The 23,715-nt window shown below is 43.4% G+C and overlaps 4 protein-coding genes across 9 annotated transcripts in view; 2 read left to right on the top strand and 2 right to left on the bottom strand.

Moving 5' to 3' along the window:
• Nucleotides 1-372: 372 nt before the first annotated feature.
• On the bottom strand, nt 373-9,362 carry abcb11a (ATP-binding cassette, sub-family B (MDR/TAP), member 11a). The gene is made up of 28 exons (XM_040202555.2): nt 9,163-9,362; nt 9,000-9,074; nt 8,869-8,881; nt 8,728-8,776; nt 8,026-8,267; nt 7,874-7,958; nt 7,643-7,776; nt 7,383-7,554; nt 6,882-7,006; nt 6,624-6,798; nt 6,427-6,540; nt 6,233-6,343; nt 6,025-6,150; nt 5,728-5,931; nt 5,455-5,625; nt 5,154-5,343; nt 4,520-4,568; nt 4,327-4,423; nt 4,069-4,236; nt 3,877-3,981; nt 3,607-3,768; nt 3,292-3,495; nt 2,962-3,203; nt 2,700-2,850; nt 2,417-2,614; nt 2,123-2,329; nt 1,585-1,731; nt 373-1,507 (listed from the first exon to the last, which is right to left on the bottom strand). The coding sequence occupies exons 2-28, from the start codon at nt 9,040-9,042 to the stop codon at nt 1,307-1,309; spliced, it is 3,885 nt and encodes a 1,294-aa protein (XP_040058489.2). The 5' UTR covers nt 9,043-9,074; nt 9,163-9,362; the 3' UTR covers nt 373-1,306.
• A 1,076-nt stretch (nt 9,363-10,438) lies between these two features.
• On the top strand, nt 10,439-14,466 carry dhrs9 (dehydrogenase/reductase (SDR family) member 9). 2 transcript variants are annotated; one of them, XM_040201558.2, is made up of 5 exons: nt 10,439-10,998; nt 11,918-12,247; nt 12,964-13,222; nt 13,353-13,516; nt 14,082-14,466. In XM_040201558.2, the coding sequence occupies exons 2-5, from the start codon at nt 11,935-11,937 to the stop codon at nt 14,306-14,308; spliced, it is 963 nt and encodes a 320-aa protein (XP_040057492.1). In that variant the 5' UTR covers nt 10,439-10,998; nt 11,918-11,934; the 3' UTR covers nt 14,309-14,466. The 2 variants fall into 2 exon arrangements, with proteins under 2 accessions (XP_040057492.1, XP_040057493.1); XM_040201559.2 differs by having other exon boundaries at nt 10,859-10,998; nt 11,930-12,247.
• A 262-nt stretch (nt 14,467-14,728) lies between these two features.
• Nucleotides 14,729-17,830, top strand: rdh1 (retinol dehydrogenase 1). 2 transcript variants are annotated; one of them, XM_040201556.2, is made up of 7 exons: nt 14,729-14,858; nt 15,935-15,970; nt 16,104-16,437; nt 16,837-17,095; nt 17,275-17,438; nt 17,520-17,575; nt 17,694-17,830. In XM_040201556.2, the coding sequence occupies exons 1-7, from the start codon at nt 14,856-14,858 to the stop codon at nt 17,778-17,780; spliced, it is 939 nt and encodes a 312-aa protein (XP_040057490.2). In that variant the 5' UTR covers nt 14,729-14,855; the 3' UTR covers nt 17,781-17,830. The 2 variants fall into 2 exon arrangements, with proteins under 2 accessions (XP_040057490.2, XP_040057489.2); XM_040201555.2 differs by having other exon boundaries at nt 17,520-17,830.
• lrp2a (low density lipoprotein receptor-related protein 2a) overlaps nt 17,823-23,715 on the bottom strand; it is a 40,170-nt gene continuing 34,277 nt past the window's right edge. For 3 of the 4 annotated variants that reach the window (XM_040201551.2, XM_040201553.2, XM_040201554.2), the window contains 16 exons: nt 23,328-23,459; nt 23,105-23,236; nt 22,883-23,026; nt 22,625-22,790; nt 22,415-22,543; nt 22,097-22,320; nt 21,810-21,989; nt 21,458-21,577; nt 21,168-21,258; nt 20,941-21,008; nt 20,364-20,481; nt 20,137-20,257; nt 19,887-19,997; nt 19,169-19,279; nt 19,008-19,079; nt 17,823-18,929 (listed from right to left, as the gene is read on the bottom strand). In XM_040201551.2, coding sequence (XP_040057485.2) covers nt 18,759-18,929; nt 19,008-19,079; nt 19,169-19,279; nt 19,887-19,997; nt 20,137-20,257; nt 20,364-20,481; nt 20,941-21,008; nt 21,168-21,258; nt 21,458-21,577; nt 21,810-21,989; nt 22,097-22,320; nt 22,415-22,543; nt 22,625-22,790; nt 22,883-23,026; nt 23,105-23,236; nt 23,328-23,459 — 2,090 coding nt within the window. In that variant the 3' untranslated portion in view covers nt 17,823-18,758. The remainder of the gene's footprint in view (nt 18,930-19,007; nt 19,080-19,168; nt 19,280-19,886; nt 19,998-20,136; nt 20,258-20,363; nt 20,482-20,940; nt 21,009-21,167; nt 21,259-21,457; nt 21,578-21,809; nt 21,990-22,096; nt 22,321-22,414; nt 22,544-22,624; nt 22,791-22,882; nt 23,027-23,104; nt 23,237-23,327; nt 23,460-23,715) is intronic. The other variant, XR_013453080.1, reaches the window with a different exon arrangement.

Here is a 23,715-nt window from a genome sequence, read left to right as displayed (position 1 = left end):
GGTGTGTGCAAGAAAGTCACGTCGACCACATTCACATGTTAGCAATAATAGCAATTTCCCGTCAATTTGGAAACAAGGCCAGATTAGCATGTATGCAGTCCATTTTTTCATTATTTCTAGCACTGTTGTTCAGTGAGGATCACCTCCGGCTTTCAACTTAACCAGGATTTCCTTCGCTGTTGCTCTTGTGCAGGGTTTCAAAGGTGGATGGTTATTTTACATCATTACATTATATCAGTCCTTTCTTCAATACTGGTCATGTGTGAATATTTTTCATCCATGCAGATTTTGTCTCCTGGGGTCGTTTCTGCTGATCATTCAGATGAGTGTTTTGTGTCGGTCAAACAGACTGAAGCTACACGAACAAATTAGCAAGACTTTTTCAATTAGCAAATTTATGGCAGATAAGAAATGTTTCTCATCTCTTGGTTTGTAGAAACATTCATTATGAATATCATTAGTAGTCGCATGGTTTAATATTTGTAGAGATTAAAGTATAACACTTGACTGTTTATATAGTCAATTTGTTCATTTCTTTGAATCTTTTCCAAAATAAAAAGCACCTACCTGCTTTTAGTATATTATTTTTCAATGAATTCACTGGGTAGAATAGTGAAACAGTCCAAAAAAAGAAATACTAAAAAAAGATTTGAAAGGTAAAAAAGGGCTGCAGAGACACAATTACATCAAAGGAGTATCAAATACAAAACCACAGCAGCTAATAAAAGTACACATACACACCTTTAACGTACTAATGTTGGAGTACATAAAGGGCGGGCTCCTAATTTTTTATGTGACATTTTTTCCTCAGTACCAAGGCAAAATTTATTTACATTATTTATGGCTGAATGATGTCGGAAGTTGCCTGAAGAAATGCACAAGATTAAATATTCGCCACTGGGCAAGAAACACAAAAACCAAGACCAAACTGGTAGGTTGAAGAAATTGCTGATTGTTGGAACAGTGGAAAGTCAAACATTGAGTTTGAAGGAAATGTGTTTGATGTTCGTCATCGGAGTCTTTTGGCTTTGACGTAAGTTTTGCAGGATAAAATATTTCTTTTCAATTATTTGACAACTTTATTTATTTTTTAGGGTTTAAATTTTTCACTTCACAAAGTCAAATTAGATGGATTCAAAACACAATGTAAGGATTGAGTATATTTACAAATACTGAAAAGGAAGAGTATACATTGATTGTCGAGACGGAAATAATAGTAGTTTTGTTTCAAAGCTATTTACAAGGTGAGGTACAAATGTGAACTATGATGTGTTATTGTGCATTTTGTCATATGCTCATCATAGCTCTAGCTGATAGGAGCCCCTGTTTTGACCAGTTCATAGTAGGCCCCCCTCTTGGCCATGAGATTACCATGAGTGCCTTGCTCAATGACGGCTCCATTGGACATCACCGCTATGATGTCGGCATTCCGGATCGTAGACAGCCGGTGAGCGATGGTGATGCAGGTCCGTCCTTTTCTCGCCTCATCCAGAGCAGACTGGACGATCTGAAGAGAGAACAAGGGTGTTGTAGCGAACCTCGCTTTACGTTAATGTTCCTTGGTGGTGTTTGGGAATGAGTTACCTGTTCACTCTCTGTGTCCAGGGCAGAGGTAGCTTCATCAAGTAGCAGGATCTTGGGGTTCCTGACGATGGCCCGGGCAATGGCGATGCGTTGCTTTTGTCCTCTTGACATTTGGGAGCCCTGCGCGCCGACCTGGGTCTCATATTTCTTACAATGTATTGAGAGAAGAAGAGGAAGAAAAAGGTCACAACGTAAAAAATGCTGTAAATCTGCACTATTTCAGCGTGTAGGATTTATGGACATCTATTGGAATATTTTTTGTTAGTGTATAATAAACTGAAACAAATAATCATTGTTTTTTTTAGCCTTCAAATGAGCCCTTCGTGTAAAGGGAGCAGGACACTGGCTGATCTGTTGGCTTCAGTCTACAGGTGCTAAATGCAAATGAATCAGTGAAGATTTAAAGGTCATTCTGGTAGTTTGAAAAATATTCTCATAAACCTCACCATTCTCTCAGCATTCTCACCTTCTTGAGCCAGGCGTAACAATCATGTAAAGAAGCACATCATCAAACCAAGAACAATGCGTTTCCACTTACATCTGGTAGGGTCATCACATAGTCATGAAGGTGGGCTTTCTTTGCAGCCTCAACAACCGCGTCCATGCTGACACTGCACGAGTTATCTCCGTACTGAATGTTCTCCGCTACGCTGCAGTCAAACAACACCGGCTCCTGGGACACTATGCCAATCTGAGATCGTAGGAACGGCACGTTGACTTTATGAGACGGCCGACCGTCGATCAACTGAAAACAAAAAAAGTGACATCAGTGATGACTGGATTAAACTCATTTTGCGATCAGTGAGACGAATCTCTGGGTCAGTCCACATACCACTTTCCCTTCGGTGGGGTCGTAGAACCTTTCCAAGAGTTGGACACTTGTGCTCTTCCCACAACCGCTGTTCCCGACAAACGCCAAAGTCTGACCAGGCTTCACCGACACAACCAGGCCGTTAAGCACCTGGGCATCTGGACGAGTTGGATAGGTGAAGTTGCAATTGAGAAACTCTATCTCCCCTCTGAAGTCGTCCTGAAGATGGATAATTAGGCTCAATCATTGACAAAAACGACCTCCCATTAAGTGTTATTCTGTCTTATTCAACATATTCACCAACCCATTTCTCTCCATCTGTGTGGCTTATTTTAGGAACTCGGTCCAACAGTCGGAAAAGCCGAGCAGCAGCAATTTTGGCTTTGGCGTAATCGGGGGTGAAGGAGGAAGCTCTGCCCAGGGCTCTCCCACTTGTGACTACAGCTGTAATCACTCTGGAGGAAAATCATACAGGCACTGGGTGGATATTTAGTAATCGCACATGAAATCATTTTCAATGTAGGGTTTGAAAAAAAAAAAACATTTAAAGAAACAACTTTACCAACCTGAAAACCATCATGTACTGCAGCCCCTCAGAACTAACCAAATGGCCTCCATATCTAAACGAAGCCGCGTATGCCATGAAGAGGACACACTGGGAAAAACTGAAACAAAGCCCATAGATGTTTGCTCTCTTCCTCTCCGATTTATATGGAAGAACAAGTTTCTGCTGATATGATTCCACAAATGAGCCCTCTTTGGCCAAGCCTGCAATCGTCCTGATGTTGAAAAGAGACTCACTGGATACCTGCGGGGATAAAAATCGAGATTTCGTACGCCTTTTGTTTCTCCGAGAAATGTACATCAATGGGCCTACAATGTTCTGTGGAGCTTACCCGACCTGCTGCTTCCATGGCTTTTTTATCATCATTTGCAAAACCTGTCAGCATTTTAGCTTGGAACACACCACACAGCCCGATGAGGGGCAGGAAACACAAAATGACAAAAGTTAACTTCCAACTGAAGTAAAAGGCGATGATGAAAGACGCTCCAATGCTGGTCAAGGAATTCACGATCATGCCAATCTGGGTTCCTGTTGCCTGAAAAGAAATTCCGCCCAAAACATTGTTGTTATTACTGTGCAATAGCAAACCTTTTACTTCTCATCTGTAATAAATAATGTTAAACGACCACTTAAATAGTTGACCTACCCCCTGCACCATGGATGCATCGGTGGCCAGTCTAGTGGTCAGAGCTCCAGGGCTGTTTATGGGGTCATCAAACCAACCAATCTCCTGTCTCAACATGGCCTGGAAGCCTTTTTTCCTTAGACGGCGGGTCAGCCGCTCTCCAGACTTGGCAAAAGCATATCCCTTAAACATTAAATCAGAGTGAATGTGTATATGTCCCATCACATTTAAATGGAGACATGCACTCTAAATGCCATTTAGAGCATTACTCTGCAAAATTGTGATCCAAACCTGTAAAAACTGGGCGAAAAAACTGATCACGGCCACAATGCAAAACAGAATGCATATCCCGTTGATCTGCTTCCTCTGTTCGTTCAAGTCACTAATACTAAATGTCTGAAAGTACAAAGATCATATGGTCATATGGTCTTCAGAAAAAAACATTAGTTTGTAAAGCAGAACATGTGAAATACACAAGCCCACCCCAAGAATCTGGCTGAACAGGACGGCATAGACGGGGTTGATGCAGCCATTGAAAGCCGCCCCCAGCGAGCCCAGCAGCATGTAGGGCCATTCTGGTCGGTTGTACTTGAGGATGCGTGAGACCGGAGCAGGCTCAACAATTTCTTTTGCATCGTCCTCACATGTCTGCTGAACAATACGCATTGGAGCTATTCATTTCCACACGATACTTAGACGTGGAGAAAATATACTACACAGCATGAAAGATAACCTCAGTACTTTTTCTGTTGAGAACAGTTTGTCGGAAATCATCGGGATGCTGTCCGATAATGTTCCAGTTGACAATTTGCTCTGAGATCGCAGTCTAACGGAGCCCCTACAGGAGTGATAATGACAACATCAGATTACTTTCATCTTCCTTATTTTAACATGTGTTCTCACGTGGGATTGTTTTGAGCTGGATTTACTTTACCTGCCACTGGATGTTCGGCTCCTCGCCTTGAAGTCTTCTTCAAGAGCATCTGGTAAGGTAAAAAGTTCACACGGCTTTGACACAAGTATTCCTCTGTTACCCATCAACCGACACAGGTGCCTTCATAGAGTTGCTCAATTACTCTTTTGAATCAACCAGGCCGGACCCACCCATCTCTTCATATAGTGGGAGGGAATGAGTGCAGGTAGACGGGGTTAAAGGGTCATGCCTGGTCCCTCCAATATGAATTATAACATGAGTTTCAGACATGTTCATATTCTTTCTTCCAGTATTAGTCCAATTAGATCTATTTTGTTGTCATACAGCAACAATAGCGGATAGCTTGTTAAAACAGAAGCGTAACGCTCTCCCTCCAGTTCCCTCACAGTTTCACCCGGTTAGCTCTGTTTGCACTATCACTGTTATTTGCGTTATTCATGCTTTTAGCTCCGTTAACTCCGAACTGCCAGGTCAGATGCCGGCGTAATGATAGCCGTGTGGAGGCAACAGGCCATCTTGGAGTTGTGGAACTAAGGACCTTTTAGTTATTATATCGACAATAAAGACCACGCTCCCTTCAGCAAATTGAAGATATTTGAGTTTTGAACAGTTGGCTGGAAATAACCAGATGTACCTTTATTTGTGTTGGATGTGCCTTGATTCTGCAGGGTGACCAGAGTGAAGTAGACACCTTGCCTTTCTATTAGCTCCCTCTGGGTTCCCTTCTCCACAGCCTGCCCATGCTCAAATCCAATGATGACATCTGCATTTTTAATTGTGGAAAGACGATGGGCAATAGAAATAGTCGTCCTGCCTGTGCACACCTGCAAAAAACACCAATAATTATGGAAATTCCACAAAAAAAAGGATGTGTTGCTGAAGGTGATGGTCAGCGTGCACTCAATAATGTAGTCTATGGATAAAGAGGGGCTCACCTTGTCCAGTGCCTTCTGGACAACTGCCTCACTCTCATTGTCTAACGCCGATGTGGCCATATCTAGCAGCAGGATCCTGGGATTTCGGATCAAAGCTCTAGCGATAGCAATCCTCTGCTTCTGCCCTCCGCTCAACTGTCCTCCACCTTCTCCCACCAGAGTATCAAATTTCTGGTGGAAAAGTAGCAGCGTGTTCATTTTAGGCGGCCCAAATTGGACATTTTTGACTGTGACACTATATGCACTGTAATTCTTCTGTTACTGTTAGTGTACCTGGGGCAGTTCCATGATAAAATTATAGGCATTTGCCTCTTTTGCTGCCTGGACGATGTCTTCCATGGTGACTCCAGGTCGACCAAACTGGATGTTATCCGCTATGGTTGTTGCAAAGAGCGCTGGCTCCTGCTCTACAATGCCAATGAGAGACCGGAGCCACTGGAGGTTTAAAGTACGAATGTCATGACCGTCCAAAGTCACCTGAGAACAGGAATCATATATGTAACATTACACTGAAGCCCTTAAACTCTCCAGTGATGTCTTGTGTGTCTATGCAATTGCTCAGATTGTTACCATTCCTTCCTTTGGGTCATAAAACCTTTGGATGAGCTGAATTGTGGTGCTCTTCCCAGATCCGCTTGGTCCCACAAAAGCGGTGGTTTCTCCTGCTTTGACCTGCATGCTCAGATCATTTAAAATCTGAAAAAGTAGTTTGTTCTTTATGAGTTAAACCTGAAAAGTAAAAAATGAACGCAGATGAATGTGTGTTGGCGAAAGGCACCTTGACTTCAGGCCGGGATGGGTAGTAGAAAGTGACATTATGGAACTCAATGTCACCTTTTACTCTGTCTAACTTGTGACCGTCTTCTGAGAAACAATCAATTTCTGAATCCTGTAAGCATTGAAGATTTAGATGTTATGTTTCAAATATGTGTTAGTTCTGCAGTAAAGTCTGAAGTAGCATTAAAACGTTACCCGGTCAATTGTGTCAAAGATGTTTTTTGCTGCAGCGCGACCAAAAGCGAATATCTCCAGGCAAGGTGAGGCCTCGCCCAGGTTAATGGCTGCCATGAGTATTCCAAAGAACACCTGGAAAAACATAGTGGCCTCGTGGTGACTCAAAGGCCACTGACTTTGCATGTTAGAAGTTAAATTAATTTGTTATCACATACCTGAATGAGGGTACCAGGAGACAGCTCCTTGGTGTCTATGACCAATTTAGATCCATACCAAAACGCCAAAGCGAAACAAAGGAAAATAATGCACCACAGGTATCCTTGAAAAACGCCTAAGATTGTTCCCTTTTTCACGCCCCAGATCTGAGCTTCCTCAAGGTTTCTGTCGTATCTGAACACATTTCACATTACACTTTGATGAACAAACATGGCGTTACGGTTTGTCATCATCTGCAAAGCAGAACAACTTTATACCTCTCAGCTTCTTTGGCCTCCCCACCAAATGCTGCTACTGTCCTCATGGACAACAGGACCTCGTCCGCCACGGCGCCTGCCTTCGCATAGGACGCCAGCTCTCGTCCCGTCAACCTGGCCACGGCCTTCAGCGACAACAAATACACAAAAAACAGGACTGGCCATATTTAACTGACAACGTGTTGATCTCCAGGACAATTTCCTACAGTGGCAGCTGTGGTGATGAGAGCTAACTGCGGGTGTGTTTTTGTATCTCGCTTCCGAGAGATTCTAACAGTATTGTCTTTCCTGGGAAAGTCACCACGGACACGTTTTTTCAATACTGCAAATGCAAGTGCTTATAACAGCATTACCTCGTTCTGCAATCGATAGAAGATAGAGGGACTTGACGTATTAAAATCTTCAAGATAAGTAAATGATTTGTGGCATACGGCTCCACGCATTGTAGAACTGTACTCCCCTTCCAGTAATAAGAAGTCATGGCCTGATTCTCTACTTTACCATGGCCATCAGTCCAGCAGCTATGCCAATCAGCGGGCTCACGGCGATGACCACCAGAGTCAGCTTCCACCCGCCGATGAATCCCACCAAGAAGCCAAACACGAACGTAGACATCCTCTCAATGAAGATAGACACCTGCTCAGCGATGGCATTGCTGATCTTGTTGATATCACTGCAAAGGAGCAGAAAGGCCATATTGCATGAAACCTTATCCCATCTATGAACTGATAAGAGGTGGAACTTTAAGGGCCCCAACTCACTCCGACATCCGAGTGTTTAGTTCACCGACAGAGTTGCAGTCAAACCATCCAATCTCCATTTGCATTATTTTTTTGAAGTAAGTCTTTCTCATTTGATAGGTTTGTCTCGCAGCTGCTGACATCCAGAGGACGATCTACGGTCACCAACAAGAGTTGTACAAAGTTATTTCTGTGAGGGATGTGCAACAGCGTCATAATGAAATTGAGGCTGAATATGGCATGAATACGTACTTGAAAATAGCTGACAAACAAAACCCCTATTCCAATCCCGACGTAGTAGTATGCAAACATGGTCATCTGTGCTTCAATATCCACCCTGCAGTAACAAATAAATGAGTAACTTGTGAAACAACAATCACATAAACAGCTAACTAGAAACTTACCCACAATACACAGAGTCGTTTCCAGCTGTTTCATACACGGAGCCATTCTTCCAATAGATTGTGTTGTTGCTGCACGTCGTATTTTCATCTTTAAGCGTCTGGACCTCAATCTCATAAGCAACAAACGTGTTTGTCATCCTGCTGTACACCAAAAGCATGAGAGGCGTGGCTGCACCGTGAATGACGGCGCACAAACTCCCCGCTAACATCATCAAGGTGTCTTTGCAAGTGGCGAAGCGAAACTGCAAAAAGAACATTTTGCTTTTATTTGTTTTATTTGCTTGATGATCCAATAAAAGAAATGATGAATAAAAGAGTTTAAGGGGGGTATAGAATCTCTCATCATTTACATAAATAAATTCACCAATGCAACAATGTGAAACAGCACATCACAAGTAAAAGTCTGACAAGCAAAATCTGAGAAAAATGTTCTCATAACATTTTTAAAACGTATTTATGTTTTTATGTACAATTGTAATCTGTATATATTAGTAACAAAGGCTGTCAAACTACTGTTATTGTAGCATTGGATACACTTATAGTTTCCCTTGTGAAAAGAATACACTCCCCATCTTGCATTCTGAGAAAGCTTGTATTCTTAGTCCCTTTGGACTAAAGTATTATATGAATAAAAAGTCATGTAAAATAAACTTATTTTCCATCACTGTTTGATTACAACGTGAGCAAAAGCACAGTATTTACCAGTTGAAAGTATCCAACACTTAGAGGCTCTTCCTTTGTCTTCTTTTCTCTGTAACACATTAGAGAAGCGACAACAGGACCAGTGCAGACAGCATGTTATGAAACATAAAGTAGTACATCGTTGAATCAAAGAAAACTTACTCATTCTCCGTGACTGCAAGAAAAAGTGGTAAAGCTACATTTAGTTTCTTATTTATTTCGTTGTTGCTTTTTTATATAAAACGCAGCATTTATTTGTGTCTCTTCTTTTACAATGAAAATAGATCACTCACCACTTTTGTCTGTTGTTGTGTTTCTTCTGATTGATTTCTTCATGTTTGCTTCCTCCACTTAGGCAGTTGTCCTGACTGTAACAAATGGTTCATGTATATAGACAGCATGTATGGGAGGAGATCCTAGTTAAGCGTTAGAGAAGAAAAGAAAGACATAGTGTACCTGGACTTCTCACTGAGCGTCTCCTCGGATATCCGTCAGACCACTGAAGCGCATCGGAACAAGTTCCAATCTTTGCCATTTTCAGGTAACCTATGCCCCTTGTTTCCTATTATCTACTCCTCTATTAGACTGATAAGAGGTGTGTGAGTATTATGACATCTAGACCACCTCTGTAACTAAGTGCTGATATCAATTGTAGGAGTTCATTGACTGTCATGCCATCGTCTTCAAAAACAAACAGTAGGATGTTTGTGATGGTTTTTTACTAATTAAACATCTCTTGGTATAACTTTCCATAATAAGTGGGAGTGCAACAAGTTAAATAACCGTAAGGCTGTTTACCGTTGGCAGGTGGTGTCTCAAAACACAAAAAATACAATAACTATTTCACAATCGCCTTTAATGTTCTAGGACTATTTTTGATTCCTTTATTTCAGAAAGTTTCTTTTAACCTTGTACAATAGTACTTAAGCAGATATTCCGGGGTTATTGACCTCCGGGACATCAATGGTTCGGAATTTGCTCCCTCTTTACAGCCGGTAATTGTTCACAACAGAGGTGATTGATAACATCCCCGGTAGGAGGGGCCTAAAGTCAAAGTGATAAAAAAAAACATCTTCCTGTTTTTGTCTCACAGAGCTGAAAAACACCAACATCTATTTGCAAATGCAGACGCATGAAGACATGCTGCACATAACAGAGTAGGACATTTCTGTGGACGGACGCCCCTCGAGGCTTTGTTGGAATCCCCAAACCCTGAAAACTCTGAGTGACAAAGAACACGATGCACGATCCCTCTCTCTTCATACGAAGGAGCACATATGGTGGCGTCCAGATGGCTTTGGACATTGTCGTACGACACCGTCCTAATTGTCTTCCCACGGAGGCGAGGATGCATTGTTCTATTGTTACAACAGAGACACAGTGAAGAGCAAAAGTACTCATGCGTGAATACAGTGTAATGCTTGGAAGTGTATTAAAAGTAGGCAGAAACAAGTAGAGATTGAACAGTACATGAGCACACTAAAATACCCACAATCCTGTGCACACAATTTGGAACCAAAGTAAACTTTCAGTGTCTATTCGCCCGCAGACAGCAGACCACGGGGCATGAGTGGGGATGAGTCAGAAAGGCTTCAGATCCAGCTGGGTGACTCGGGCTGAGGGGTTCGACCGGTTGAGCCGCTCACGGGTGACTTCCAGGGAGGCAACAAAGTGACTCCAGCACACACCTTGGATTACAGCTGATCTTCTCCAAGAGCAGAGCATGAGGCCCAGACTGTGTGTGTGTGTGTGTGTGTGTGTGTGTGTGTGTGTGTGTGTGTGTGTGTGTGTGTGTGTGTGTGTGTGTGTGTGTGTGGCGGGGGGCGGAAACTGACTGGAACACTGCAAGATTTGGAAACCAGTTTGACTGAATGAGTTACTTGATTGTTTAGTTCACGTGCCTCACTCTGCTCGAGGGAAACATGTGAACTAAATAGACAAGGAACTCATAATCAAGCACAGGTCAGGTTCAAGGGCAAGGTGAACTGAAAAATGAGAGCTGGACCAGGGTGGAGCCTAAAACCTATTCATCTATCTATCCATCCATCTACCTTTTTTATCTCATCTAATCTAATCTAATCTAGAAAGGACATTTCCATGCAGTCTCCAGCAGGGGGCGATCCCAACACAATCATTTCCATGAAGAAGAAGGCGGGGATCACACCTGAGCTCCCCGGAAGTTTAGTCTCATTTAAATAAATGTAGAAAACGTTTTCACTCCCGACCGGCTCTCCTGAGGTTTGACGTCCAGCTGCTTTTCCCTTCGCACTGATTTGTCCGGAAAATAGACACGTAAGTTTATTCTTTTTGACTCTTTACTAAAGACACGTTCAACTAGTTAAACCTGAAATAACAGCGCTGCCTTGACTCTCCGTCCACATGGTGAAGTTGTTTTGCTTGTAAACGTTAATATGTAACATTTCAGATGGAAACAATTCACTTACTCCAGAAAATTATTTTCAGACAGTTTTGTTAATAGATTCGTCGTTTTTTTTGTTTGTTACATCAAAAATCAAAAATCTAAGGGTATATTTTACTGTTGCATCAGTCATTAACAAAAATAATAATTTAAACTTATTTTGTGCCTATATTGTGTTTCTTTTTAAAATATTTGTATTATCTTTATAAAAAACAATTTAAGATGCCTGCTTGGGCCTTGCAGAAATCGAATGGCCAATATTTTATTATTCCTTCTTTAACATCCGAACAGTCGAATAGCCTTTGGGTGTGTGTCACTGATCCCGACAGAGGCATCATCGCACAAAACCGTGCCTCTACGTTGAGCAATGCAGTCATTCCAGAAAGCCTTTTAATCCGCCCACAATGAGAAAGAGAGACCGGTTTGTCCACACCCCAGTTTCGTGTTCGAAGATGGGAGGTTTGCAATCGTTCAGTTTGAGATCATAAATACAGTGTTTGCTCCACGTGGGCTTTTATCGAAAAGGAAGCTACTGGAGGACTAAACCTTTATTAATTTTAAATATGAGATCAAAAAATTCACCACTATCCCCGGAAACAGTATCTGATATCCTAATCTCTACTAGATTATCCCAAATTGTGGATTACAACCAGGGCGGGTTTTGTTGAAACTGTAACACACACACACACACACACACACACGCATCTTTTCGTGTACACTTCTATTCATATGCAACCAGTAAAGCTTGTCTGCAGTGTTAATGCGAGTTAATTGTCATTCAACTCTTGACAGTCTGGTTTTTAGAAATAATGCTCCTGTATGTCGTCGGACTGGTAGCTCCCTGGATCGTCTATCGCTGGTACAAGGACCGGAAAAGAGTGCCCAACAAAGCGGAGAAGTATGTCTACATCACTGGCTGTGACTCTGGGTTTGGTAATCTCCTCGCGAGACACCTGGACAAGTTGGGCTACAATGTAATTGCGGGCTGTTACACTGAGAAGGGCGCGGAGGAGCTGAAGCAGCTCTCCTCCGACCGACTGGCGACCTTTCGCCTGGATGTCACCGACTCGGAGAGCGTCCGGCAGACGGCGGCATCCATCAACACTTTGGTTGGAGAGAAGGGTGAGCGGTTTGGAGGGACTCTCTTTTATGGGCACATTTAAAAGTATCGCGTGTGTATTAAAGGGGCCGAACTCTCCAAATCACAAAGGCATATTTCCCCCTTTCCTGTTTTATTAAAATCTCATACTTGTGGATTACACCTACTGCACAAGTAATGGAAAACATTTGGCTCTTCATTACGTCTCTGACTCCAGACTTCATCCCGACCTGCCGTATTGATCGTAAGCTGTAATTCAGCTCTGTTGCACATGGTGGCGTTCTACTACAGTCAGTGGATTTTCCTTGTTTCACAACACACAAATGTATGTTTATCTTCCCTTCATTATCAAACAGTCTTTAACCTTTGTGCTGGGACGTTGAGCTTGAATGAATTTGAGGTAATGGGGAAGGCAGTTATCAAAACCAGGGGTCATGTGATCTAGAATCTGCATTCTTGTCTTCATGATGGTGAAATGGATATTTTTATCATAATCCACAAATCTTTCAACAAGCTGTGTATTTTATTTTTATCTGAGACTTTCTGTTAAAGTTTTCTGGAGAGCCGTATTGTATCCAAAAACACTCCCACCAAATAAATCTAGATTGAGTAGCACTGCAGGTAAAAGGGAAAATGTGTACTCATGATTTGGGGGTGAACACTCTCCCTTTTTTTTTCAAACAATTATTCATTTTTTGTTCTGCATTAACGCTGGTCTCTTCCTGTGTCGCCCCTCCAGGCCTGTGGGCCGTGGTGAACAATGCTGGCGTCGCTCTGCCGTCCGGTCCCACCGACTGGCTCAACATCGACGACTACAGGGGCATGCTCGCCGTCAATCTCTGCGGCGTCATCGACGTGACGCTCAGCGTCCTCCCCCTCGTCAAGAAGGCCAGGGGCCGGGTGGTGAACGTGGCCAGCGTGTTCGGGCGGTGCAGCCCGTTCGGCGGGCCGTACTGTGTGTCCAAGTACGGCGTGGAGTCCTTCAATGACAGCCTGCGGTGAGAGCGACTGTGACCTTTTCATGCCCACCCCCCTCCCCCGCACGTCTCCGGTGTCGTTCTCACGAGTGTCTTTTAGAAAAAAAAAAAAAAAAAGATTTACAGCCACTTTCCCCCGCTTCTGTTTCAGCTTAAACATGGCGCCGTTTGGAATCAAGGTGGCGTGCATTGAGCCCGGCTTCTTCAGAACAAATGTGACCGATGTAGAGGCGATGCACAATAACATGAGGAGGCTTTGGGACAGATTGCCTCAGGATGTGAAGGACGACTATGGACCTGGTTTCTTGAGAGAATGTGAGTTTCTCCCCGGTGGTGATGGATGATGGTGAACTTTCCGTTTCTATAGGTCAATATATTGCTGTACAGTTTGCATGGCTAAGAGATGATTTTGTCAAATGCTTCCAATATGATTTTTCTCCATGACACAAATCCCCTTAACTCAACTTGTCAGAATAGTTTTTTTGTTATTGTATGTCATTTGAGACAATTTTTAATCGATAAACAACGTAGTTGTACATTTTACAGTAGGACACCAGGTGGGTCCTCGACAAAGACATTCTTAGTCAACAAACTCTTGTCAACTTTAAGACTGATATTCGGTTCTACAATGAACAAGTCCCTTAATTTTGAGCTTCTAAACTTATAAGTACAACTGTATAATGGATACAGATTCAGTTTTCTTGAGATGCATTTAAATATGTGTTAGATTTTCTAAATTTAGTTTTTCTTTTGTGTTATGCTATGGTTTCCTTATTTCCTCCAAAATACACGGCGCTCTTCAACAACCCGAAATCTGAGGAACTATTTTGAAATATCAGACCTGTAAAATAAGATCATGTCGGAACTGTTTCTCTTCCAGCTCTCGACATGCTGGATCAGAGGTTCAAGATGTTGACTGACAGTAACCTGATGAAGGTGGTCGGCTGCATGGAGCACGCCGTCTCCGCCGTGTATCCTCGCACTCGCTACTCTGCTGGATGGGATGCAAAGATCTTCTGGCTGCCGGTGTCCTACATGCCAACCTTCATCATGGACAGACTTTTTCGTAGAAATAGTCCACCACTAAGGCCGATATCTGCAAAGTAATTCTGTCAGTTTGGTTGGCTGCATAAAATCCTTTGGGCTAATTTGTATCGCACCATAAGTGACTTCATTTTTCCTGTAATACATGTTTGTGCTTAAAGAATCGACCATTGAAAATAGGTAAACTTTTTTTTATGTATAATAAACTTCTCTACACTGGACGTGATCATGCCTGCTCCATTTATTATAAGATCTAATTAAGTTGAATGATTATAATAATTGCAGCAGTCACATCAGCACTAACCTGGACACCTTTTATACTTGATGGACTTTGACGCCTCTGTTTAAAACCGCTCTTCAAATGCGTAATGATTTCTTTTCTGCGTCAGATGTGTTGTCAGAGTGAATTTGAGGTAAAAGGGGAATCCAGTTATCAAAACCACGTTGTCTATTACGCAACCCGGTGTGTTTGAAACATTTAACCCTGCTGTTGTATCCGGTATGGACCTTGACACTCTGCGGTTGCACTGAAAACATTGTCACGCCCCAATGCAAGCAGACTGAGGACCGATCTTCATGTGCATTTATTTTTAAATGAAGAACTGCAGTCATGGTAGGTTTGCATTCATATTTTACACAATTTGAATCTGATAATTTGCGTTGATGCTAATTAAGATCACATAAACAGAATCTGGATTTTAACTATTTAATTTATGTGAAAAGGACATTGTTGAATTGTAACGTAATTTTGCACAAACGATCTTATTGATATAAGATGCCATCTGGTGGTTGAATTAAATGTATTGCATTAATAGATTAGTTCACTAAAACCAAATTAAAGGAATAACTTAGTTATATATATGCAGATAGGCTTGGTGTGTTCTGATCTCCAGTGCTAATGCTCAGCACTATAGAAGTGAATGAAGCTTTGTTTAAATACAATGCTATATATTTGTTAAAATATATTTGTAGAGGAAGTATTCAAATCCTGTTTTATAGTCGTAATCACAATGCCGTTTAAAATGTAATCAAACTAAAAACTAAAATATATTTTAACAAAGTAACTGGTTAGCAAAACTATCAGATTAATGTAGCAAAAAAAATGTTTTAAAAAGTTGAAGTAACTAAAATGTGTGAGCTCAAGTAAATTCCAAGTACCACAAAATCGAATTCTATGGGGATTTTTAACCTTTGAGAAAGATGCTGCATCCCACAACATTTCAAGCTAAATTGAAAATATATACACTTTAAAAATGTGCTGAAACATTATACATGAAAAATAGCTTAATTCTAATGACTTTAACACTCATAATCACCACTGTTCTCCTTGGACTCTTGTTATTCAATAGAACTGACCCATTAACCCAGTACAGGAACATGGGCGACAGATACTCGTATCCTGTCTGGTGTCTGGGTCCATTACTGCAATGGTCAGAACATTCCACTAGATAGCGCTAGAGCAGAAGAGCCCATTTATTTAGGACCTTTTCGACCTTTTTTTATTATGTGTGTTTTACAAGCAAACGGGGGTCAATTTGCTGTTCAATGCATTTAGCATTTGCCTACATTAGTCCCCAAACAATTATTCAGTTAATTATATTATCACAAACGAACACAAAGTGAATTCAGAGTGTATCTTCCAAGCTTCTCTGAGGGAGATCTTCATTCATCTCAACTTGCTCCATCCAGGGTTCAACTGACAATCTGACGACATATTTACTGGAGGTAAGTTCATTTATCTCAGCTCTCACGTTTACGTCCATGTCCACCTTTTATTGACCTTCTACGGGAGGATATCTAAACAAAAAAAGAAAAAGCAAGGAGCATGAAGTCAAAGCTGTGGGCTCTTGTGTGGTAGGCCACGCGGTCGCACGTGCTCGTAGCCTGTGCGGTGCTGCTGGCCGCTCTCGTCGCCGTCCTGCGGCACATCCGGGACTCCCGCACGGTGGACGCCCCGGACCGGAGGCACGTGCTCATCACCGGCTGCGACAGCGGCTTCGGGAACCTGCTGGCCCGCCGGCTGGACGCCGCCGCGGGCTTTCACGTGGTGGCCGCGTGTCTCACGCAGCGGGGCGCGGCGGACTTGTCCGCGGCGGCCTCCGGCCGGCTGAAGACCCTCGTGATGGACGTGACCGACGGCGCGAGCGTCGCGGCGGCGCGGGAGTTTGTGAGCAGAGAGGTCGGAGAGCGAGGTGAGCCGCCCCCGACAGATAGGGTGCCAGTCAGAGGGAGGCACCGGGAGAGATAAAGGCAACCTGGACCATCCCGTCATCGACTCGCCCTCCTCCTCCTCCTCCTCCTCATCCTCCTACTAGATAGGGAAGAAATGCTTCTTAATCCACAGCCGACTGGCAAGACTTTTAAAGGCTTTATTGGAATTAGTGGACATGACTGGACAGCTTTTGTTGGTCTGAATCTATTACTATATATCTTTATATAGCTCAACACCAAAGTGCCATTTCACCATCATTTCCGCTTATACAAAAGGATATAACTTTTTAAAATGATTGTTATCATCATACAAATATAATAATGGTTTGCATAAAATGCACAGAACATAACGTTAAAGTTCCCGCCTCTGTTCTCTGCAGGTCTGTGGGGTCTGGTTAACAACGCTGGCCGGTCCGTACCCATCGGTCCAACGGAATGGATGGAGTTGGAGGATTTCACCAAGGTTCTGGATGTGAATTTGATGGGAGTCATCGAGGTTACGCTCCAGTTTCTGCCCCTGCTGAAGAAGGCCCGGGGCAGAGTGGTAAATGTGGCCAGTATTCTGGGCAGACTGTCCCTCACGGGCGGAGGATACTGCCTTTCCAAATGGGGAGTGGAAGCGTTCTCCGACGGCCTCAGGTTGGAAGACACCAGCTTTATCAGTCGTTCTCCTAAAATAGGATACATTGTAAAGGGTTTATTAAACGAAACACACCTGCATGTTGAGCATGTAAGCCTTACTTCATTTGTTAACATGCTCATCTCTTTATAAAAAGCTTTCCAGCTGCAAACGCATTGTTCTGCTTCTTCCGTCCCAGGCGGGACATGCATCCCTTCGGCATCAAAGTGAGCATTATCGAGCCCGGCTTCTTCAAGACGGGTGTTACCAGACTGGATCTCATAGAAGCTGACCTGAAGAGGCTGTGGACCCGCCTCCCTCAAGATGTCAGAGACTCTTACGGAGAGACGTACCTGGATGACTGTGAGTGGAAGTAAAGTCGATGACGTTCAACAACAAACCAAAACGACAATTGACTCCTCTGCTTTGATTTGCCTCCATCAGACGTGGAAGCTCAGGGCTTCTCCATGGGCCTGTTGTGCAGTCCAGATATCTCCAAGGTGACCCGGTGTATGGAGCATGCGCTGACCGCTCGCTTCCCTCGCACACGTTACGCCGCGGGCTGGGATGCAAAGTTCTTTTGGATCCCTCTGTCTTACCTCCCTTCATTTGTTTCAGACTTTGCCACCAACCTGTTTCTTCCAACGCCTAAGTGTCAAGGAAATTTCTAAAAGGCAACTCAACTTAATCGTAGTTTTGAAGTAAAATGTGTCGTGACAAATTTTCAAAATAAAGATGCCAGACAAGTTACAAAATAGGAAATTTATTCATTTCACGTCTCAGCAGCAGCAATTTAAACCATATGGACAAGTGGTGAATGATCACACACAGTTTTTATTGGGCTCATTAAGATACAAATAAATCATTGAATTTATTCACCGTGTATATAAAATGAGCATCTGTGTTGCTCTTCAAGACAATCAACTGCAGAAATGTATCTCCATGCAAAACAAACGTGGACACGTTCGGGTAGAAATGTGGGCCATTGTTCCAATATCATTACTGTTAAACAACCAATCAACAATCATTCAAATTCACAAGACGTCAGGGAACATAATGAGTCTGATTAAGTACAATAAGTACGCTTCACACATATTTTAGCTCATTATATTGTTTTTTTACTGGAGCAAATATCTTTGAAAAATGGAATGCCATAACTTCAAATCCAATTTGTTTAGTTTGAAGTCCCGAAATGAGGTATATAAACTTAACAGATGAAGTAGAAACATCTTTAGTTTTGTTCAGTGGCAAACAATATCATTGCTCAACACATCTTTTGATAACCATCAATCATATAAGTACTGTACATTCCGAATGCAGCTCGCTTTTTAAAAAAATTGTGTTTATGTTGAACTACTCATAGGATCTATTTTAAAGATATTTTCTGACAAAATCGTACTGTTCAAATTTACAAATATACAATTTATTTATCAACATTTCTATCAGCAGCTTCAGTGCAAAGATATACATATTGTACATCAGAAAAAACATTCACAAAAGAAATTGGCGTAAGAAATGTCAGAAGGCGTAGTGACATCACACTTCTATCTTCATTCTATAGAAATGTATTTCTCTCTCCCAAAACAACGTGAGTGTTTGTACACAGGCTGCATAAAAAAATAAATTCTGTGCAAAGTGTGTTTCTTTTTATGTCCCGATTCCCGTCGGTGAGAGAGATGGGGGTTATACGTCGCTGTCCGCTTTCACCAGGTTGGCCGTGTCTTTGAAACTGTCCTCGGTTGGCGTAAAGGCGCTGGGACGATTCGTCTTCTGAGGTTTGGCGGGGGGGACAAACGGAGAGGGCTCGGGGGCAGAGGAGACCGCTCTGCTGCCTGCGGCCTTCTCGTCCTTCATCTGTACAAATACACGCGGTGAACAAAGGATACCTGTGCTTTTTGTGTTGTAACTAGTGTCTTGAAAATGTTAACTTACCTCTGAATATGAAGGGTTTTCGAATGTGGCGCTTGGCTTTAGTTTCTTCTTGAATAAGCTCCACTTTGACTCCTGCGAAACAAACACAAACAGCGAGGTGACACGAACAATGACCTTGCTTGCATGGTTTCACATGCACACAGTGTGTTTGAGAGAGTCACCTGCACAGGTTTGGCAGAAGATGTGTTCACAACGGCCACATCTGGACCTCCGTGGTGCGCCGGGTTCACGAACCTGTTGTCCAACTGTTCACCGCTCACATTCACAGTCACCTGTTGACATTCAGAGTCCCGTCAGTTTCTTAGGTCAGTACGAATTATCTAATTGGTTTGATTAATGACACGGTCTTCCATTTTGGATTATTAATAAAATAAACAGCAGGCACAGATGCAAGAAATTCTCTGCAATTGATGGTACAATTGCAAAAAGAAAGGCCAGAAAATACCTGCAGTGTTATAAGAAATAAAAATACTTCTGTTACTGTGCATGGGTGTGACAATGTTTTGGTCCACAAGGAGTCAAAGGACTTAAAGCAGCCGTCATGGCCACGTAGAATAAAAGAAAATGATGGTATGACACAGCAGTCAGTTGGTATAAGCGCTTTCTTTTTTCTCATTAGTTAGTACTCAGCAATAACAAGGATCTACTTGCCAGCAAACATATTCAAAAATATTTTCCTATCACCTAATACGCATCTGCTAAATTACTGTTTGATATTGTCCTTAATATCATGGTTTTAGAAAGATGTTATTATAGACTATTATTATGTTATTATAGACTGTTCTAGATTATTATGACTCAACTGCTGGAAGACTCGGTGTGGTGTAAATGTCATGTAACTCCAAGTGGGAGAATGAATTCAGTCAACAATGGTGGTACCTGTGTGGGGTGAATGACAGCAGGATCACCAGACAATCCAGGTGCTGTTGCGTATAACGGGTTCTCAAATGTGATTGGCTGCCTCCCAGCTTCCATGGCAAAATGATCGTCCTGGGGGGATATTATATTGATAGGATTGCTTCCTACATTCACTCAATTACACCACGTGCTCACACAAGCACTTCCAGAGGGAGAGCTCGAGTTAAAGTGGTCAATGAATGATGCTAAGAAAAATCCTTCCCGGACTTACCATCTGCATGGCCGAGTCAATGAAAGACACTCCGATGTGTGGCGGTCCCAGGTCAACGTTATCCCCGGAGCGAAACGTGACACCGTTCCCGTTGTCTCCGGACTTCACCAGGATGCTGAAGCTGGACGATAACAAAGTACTTTGATTTGAACTTTGCTCTTGATTCTGCGTGCATTAATCAGTTAAAAGAAGACAGTCCCAAAGAGGAAACAAAAGAGACAACATACTTAGGTAATTTGGGCATTGGGGGGATGAAAGATCCTGTTCGTTTGTAGTTGAGGAAAACCCCGACAGCCAAAGCTCCAGTGATGAGGATGATGATGACTGCCAGAAGAACAGCCACGGCTAAAGAAAAAGTATGCACGTTAGACCACTGCAATAAGATCTCGATCATAAAAATGTCTGCTGTAATAACATTTTGCAGAATTGTCCTTTAGAGTTCGTTGACCCGTTTGTTTGTTAACCCATTAGAGAAGTTGAACAGTAATCAAATTGAAGTGTTACTTGGCAAATTATTAAGCTAATGTAGGATTTTGGACAGTCAACATCTTCGGCAAAGTGCTGAGGCGGACGTTTCTTGTGAGCAGCTTTGTGTGAATTCATCACATTTGGTCGGCTCCAGTAAAGTCAACAGGTCATGAATTAGTCACAGTGCAGCAGCTCCCACACACATCGACCAACTGCACGTTGGAAGGAATCCCACAGGTTTTGGTTGGATGGATTCGTTTCAGCAACTCTTTCAGTTTAAGGAGGGAAGAATCAAGTGCCATGAGAACAAATGAATAAAAGCTTGTGTTACAGTACCTGTTCCTGCTGGAGCCCCCCTTGACTTCCCCACCTCACAATAACTGCCCACATAACCGTACGGACATCTGCAGAAAGGCATAATAAACAGAATATTTCTACTCGGGAAAACAACATCTTGATTGTTAATTCAAGGAAGGGGAATACCGCAAATATCAGGCATTTCTGGGTGTGACTGATGGAGAATCGCTCAATCACTGGTGTGAATGGCACCGATCTACACTCACTTGCACTTGGGCAGACCGCCTTCATCAGTGTAGCAGGTTCCACCATTCATGCATCTACATGCAGCGGGCATTTCAACAGGTGCCTCAATGGCTGCAGGAGCAAAAGCCAGGCATACACAGAATGAACAACTACAACAACAACAAAACAATATAACGGCAGAGTTTCACGGCGACGCACAGGAGCCGGGCAGGCACACACGAGGAAGGGAGTTACACGAATGCAAAATGAAACGCAAGACAGCGGCAAACGGTAGAGTGCGGAGAGCAGAGGCACTCAGGCTTTGGCTCACCTGCATCACATTCACTGGAGTCAAACCGCACCAGAGAGGACCCCTGAGGGCAGGCGCAGGTGTACCCGCCGGGCCGGAGGAGACAGAGGTGACTGCACACAGTCTTACAAGGGTTGGGTACTGAAGCGGGAAGAGAACAAAGAATGACACTGTTAGGTGTGGCTCAGCGGAGATTATATGAGCTAATATAGGTTTAGGGATATTGTGTGACATCTATTTAACTTTTACAATTTTACGTACTGAGCCTTTTTGAAGGTCACTACATTGTCTCAAGGTTGTGAGTGTTGCACAGATAATCCAACAGGCTACGCGTGAACGTTGTCCCTTAATACGAATCCCTCGCTGTTCTCACCTGACTGGTTGTGCCGTTGCTCCTGGTAGATGCGGACTTGAGTAAGCCAGGGGTTGATGGTTAACACTTTGACCTTATGTCCTTTCCCAAACTTGTTAGTCTTCCACACTTCACCGTTATCTTTTGTAGTCCAGTACACATGCCCCTCGAACACATCCAGACTGTAAGGATGGCCAATGTCTGAAAACAGAGGAAACACGATACTTAAAAATCTACTCCACTATTAAATACTTGATACACCTCAAAACTGTTTAGTTTTTCTGCAGACTGGCCGTCGGTGCTCTGACCTCCTGATATGACGGTATTTCGGTCTGTGCCATCAGGCTTCATGGACTCAATGATGTTTTCTTTGGAGTCACACCAGTAGATCCTGTTTCCATTGAGGTAGTCCAGAGCCAGCCCAGTAGGCCAGCCCAGGTCCTCCTCCTTCACCAGCACCTCTCTGTGCTGACCGTCCATCCACGCTGATTCTATTCTGGGCTTCCGGCCCCAGTCGGTCCAGTACATCCTCCTGTCCACACAGAAACAAGACAAAACATATGTGTTTTTGTCTGGGTAGAAATCGTCCTCAGATTGTAGAACGGAACTAAGGACGCAAAACGTACCCAAGTGATGGATTGACAACAATAGCAGCTGGCTGGTCCAGGTCTGTGTGGATCAACCACTTCCTGTACCGCCCATCTAGCTTGGCCACTTCGATTCGATTGGTCCCTGAATCCGTCCAATAAATGTGCCTGTGAGGTTATAAATGCATACTGAGCAACTGAACCACATTTAGAGCATCTTCTGCAAAGTGATTAACGCCGGTGGATTACCCGCCGACCCAGTCCACGGCGATGCCGTCAGGACTAGCGATGTATCTCAGGTTCAGGTCCACTTCTTTCACTGGGTTGTTGCCGTTATCGTTGAATGTGGTGATGTGGGCGCGTTTGATGGAGCCAAACTGAGATCCCCGGCCGAGAACCGTCCAGTACACCACACCTACAGACACACAACAGGGCCGGGCCGAACGTTTATGTATTCACCGCAGTGAACAACGGGAGCGTTTAAAGGTTCACGGTCAGAGGGCTTACTGAGTCCTTGGCCCTCGGGGTCCCACAGGTAGTCCAGGGCTTGGATGTGCTCAGCGTTGTCCACGTAGTCCGAATACTGCTCGGACGACAGGTTGAAGCGGCGAATGCGGACGTTGTCTGGCAACAGCAGCACCGGTGGGTTTCCTGCAGAGAAATGAACCGGCTAATAAAAGGAAACGTTTGTAACAAAGCTTCCGGTGCGTATGGATGCCGAGCTCTTACCCTGGGCAGCGCACTCCGTCCCGCGCGGCTCACCGAAGGAAAGAAACCCGTCAGCGCAAAAACACTCGTAGCTGCCCTTCGTGTTCTTGCACTCTTGAGGACACGTGTCGTACACCTCGCACTCATTCACATCTGTTTCCAAAAGCAAGAAGACATTAAAGAAGAGAAAACTGTCAGTGTTTTAAATGGGCAGAGGGACTGAGTGAATTTACGTGACGTTTACCTTCACAGGTGTGCTTTTCTGTCATTCTGGGCTTGAAGCCGTGTCTGCACGAGCAGAGGATGCCTCCCTGTGTCAGGTCAGTACAGTTGTGTTCACAGATGTTGTCGCTGCACATGTGACTACTGCCGTGATCTGACAGGAGGAAACACAAAAACACGCGGAACGTCAAACTAGACACACGCGAAAGATGACAGTTTAGCATCAACAGAACCGTATTTACTCTTGATCAGTTACAGTTGAAGTCAAACAAGATGGCCAAAGAGGTTAATGCATTAGAGTCTTGCTGCTGCCTCAGAATAAATCCACGGTGAAATATACTAATTCAAAACCACTACAAGGAGCATTTCTTTTTGTGTTGATTCTGGCAGCCCGTCAATAAATAAGAATC

Source organism: Gasterosteus aculeatus, chromosome 16 (genome assembly GCF_964276395.1).
Source record: "Gasterosteus aculeatus chromosome 16, fGasAcu3.hap1.1, whole genome shotgun sequence".
Lineage (NCBI taxonomy): Eukaryota > Metazoa > Chordata > Actinopteri > Perciformes > Gasterosteidae > Gasterosteus > Gasterosteus aculeatus.
This window is presented reverse-complemented; position numbering and strand designations above follow the sequence as displayed.

Coding starts and splice junctions, on each gene's coding strand:
- abcb11a (XM_040202555.2), bottom strand. CDS start 9,042: ATGAAGAAATCAATCAGAAGAAACACAACAACAGACAAAAGTG. Junction 7,555..7,642: donor CTAAACACTCGGATGTCGGA/GTGAGTTGGGGC, acceptor GCTCCTTTGCAG/TGATATCAACAAGATCAGCA. Junction 5,626..5,727: donor TTATCATGGAACTGCCCCAG/GTACACTAACAG, acceptor CTTTTCCACCAG/AAATTTGATACTCTGGTGGG.
- dhrs9 (XM_040201558.2), top strand. CDS start 11,935: ATGCTCCTGTATGTCGTCGGACTGGTAGCTCCCTGGATCGTCTATCGC. Junction 12,248..12,963: donor CACTTTGGTTGGAGAGAAGG/GTGAGCGGTTTG, acceptor TCGCCCCTCCAG/GCCTGTGGGCCGTGGTGAAC. Junction 13,223..13,352: donor TCCTTCAATGACAGCCTGCG/GTGAGAGCGACT, acceptor CTTCTGTTTCAG/CTTAAACATGGCGCCGTTTG.
- rdh1 (XM_040201555.2), top strand. Junction 16,438..16,836: donor CAGAGAGGTCGGAGAGCGAG/GTGAGCCGCCCC, acceptor TGTTCTCTGCAG/GTCTGTGGGGTCTGGTTAAC. Junction 17,439..17,519: donor AGAGACGTACCTGGATGACT/GTGAGTGGAAGT, acceptor TGCCTCCATCAG/ACGTGGAAGCTCAGGGCTTC.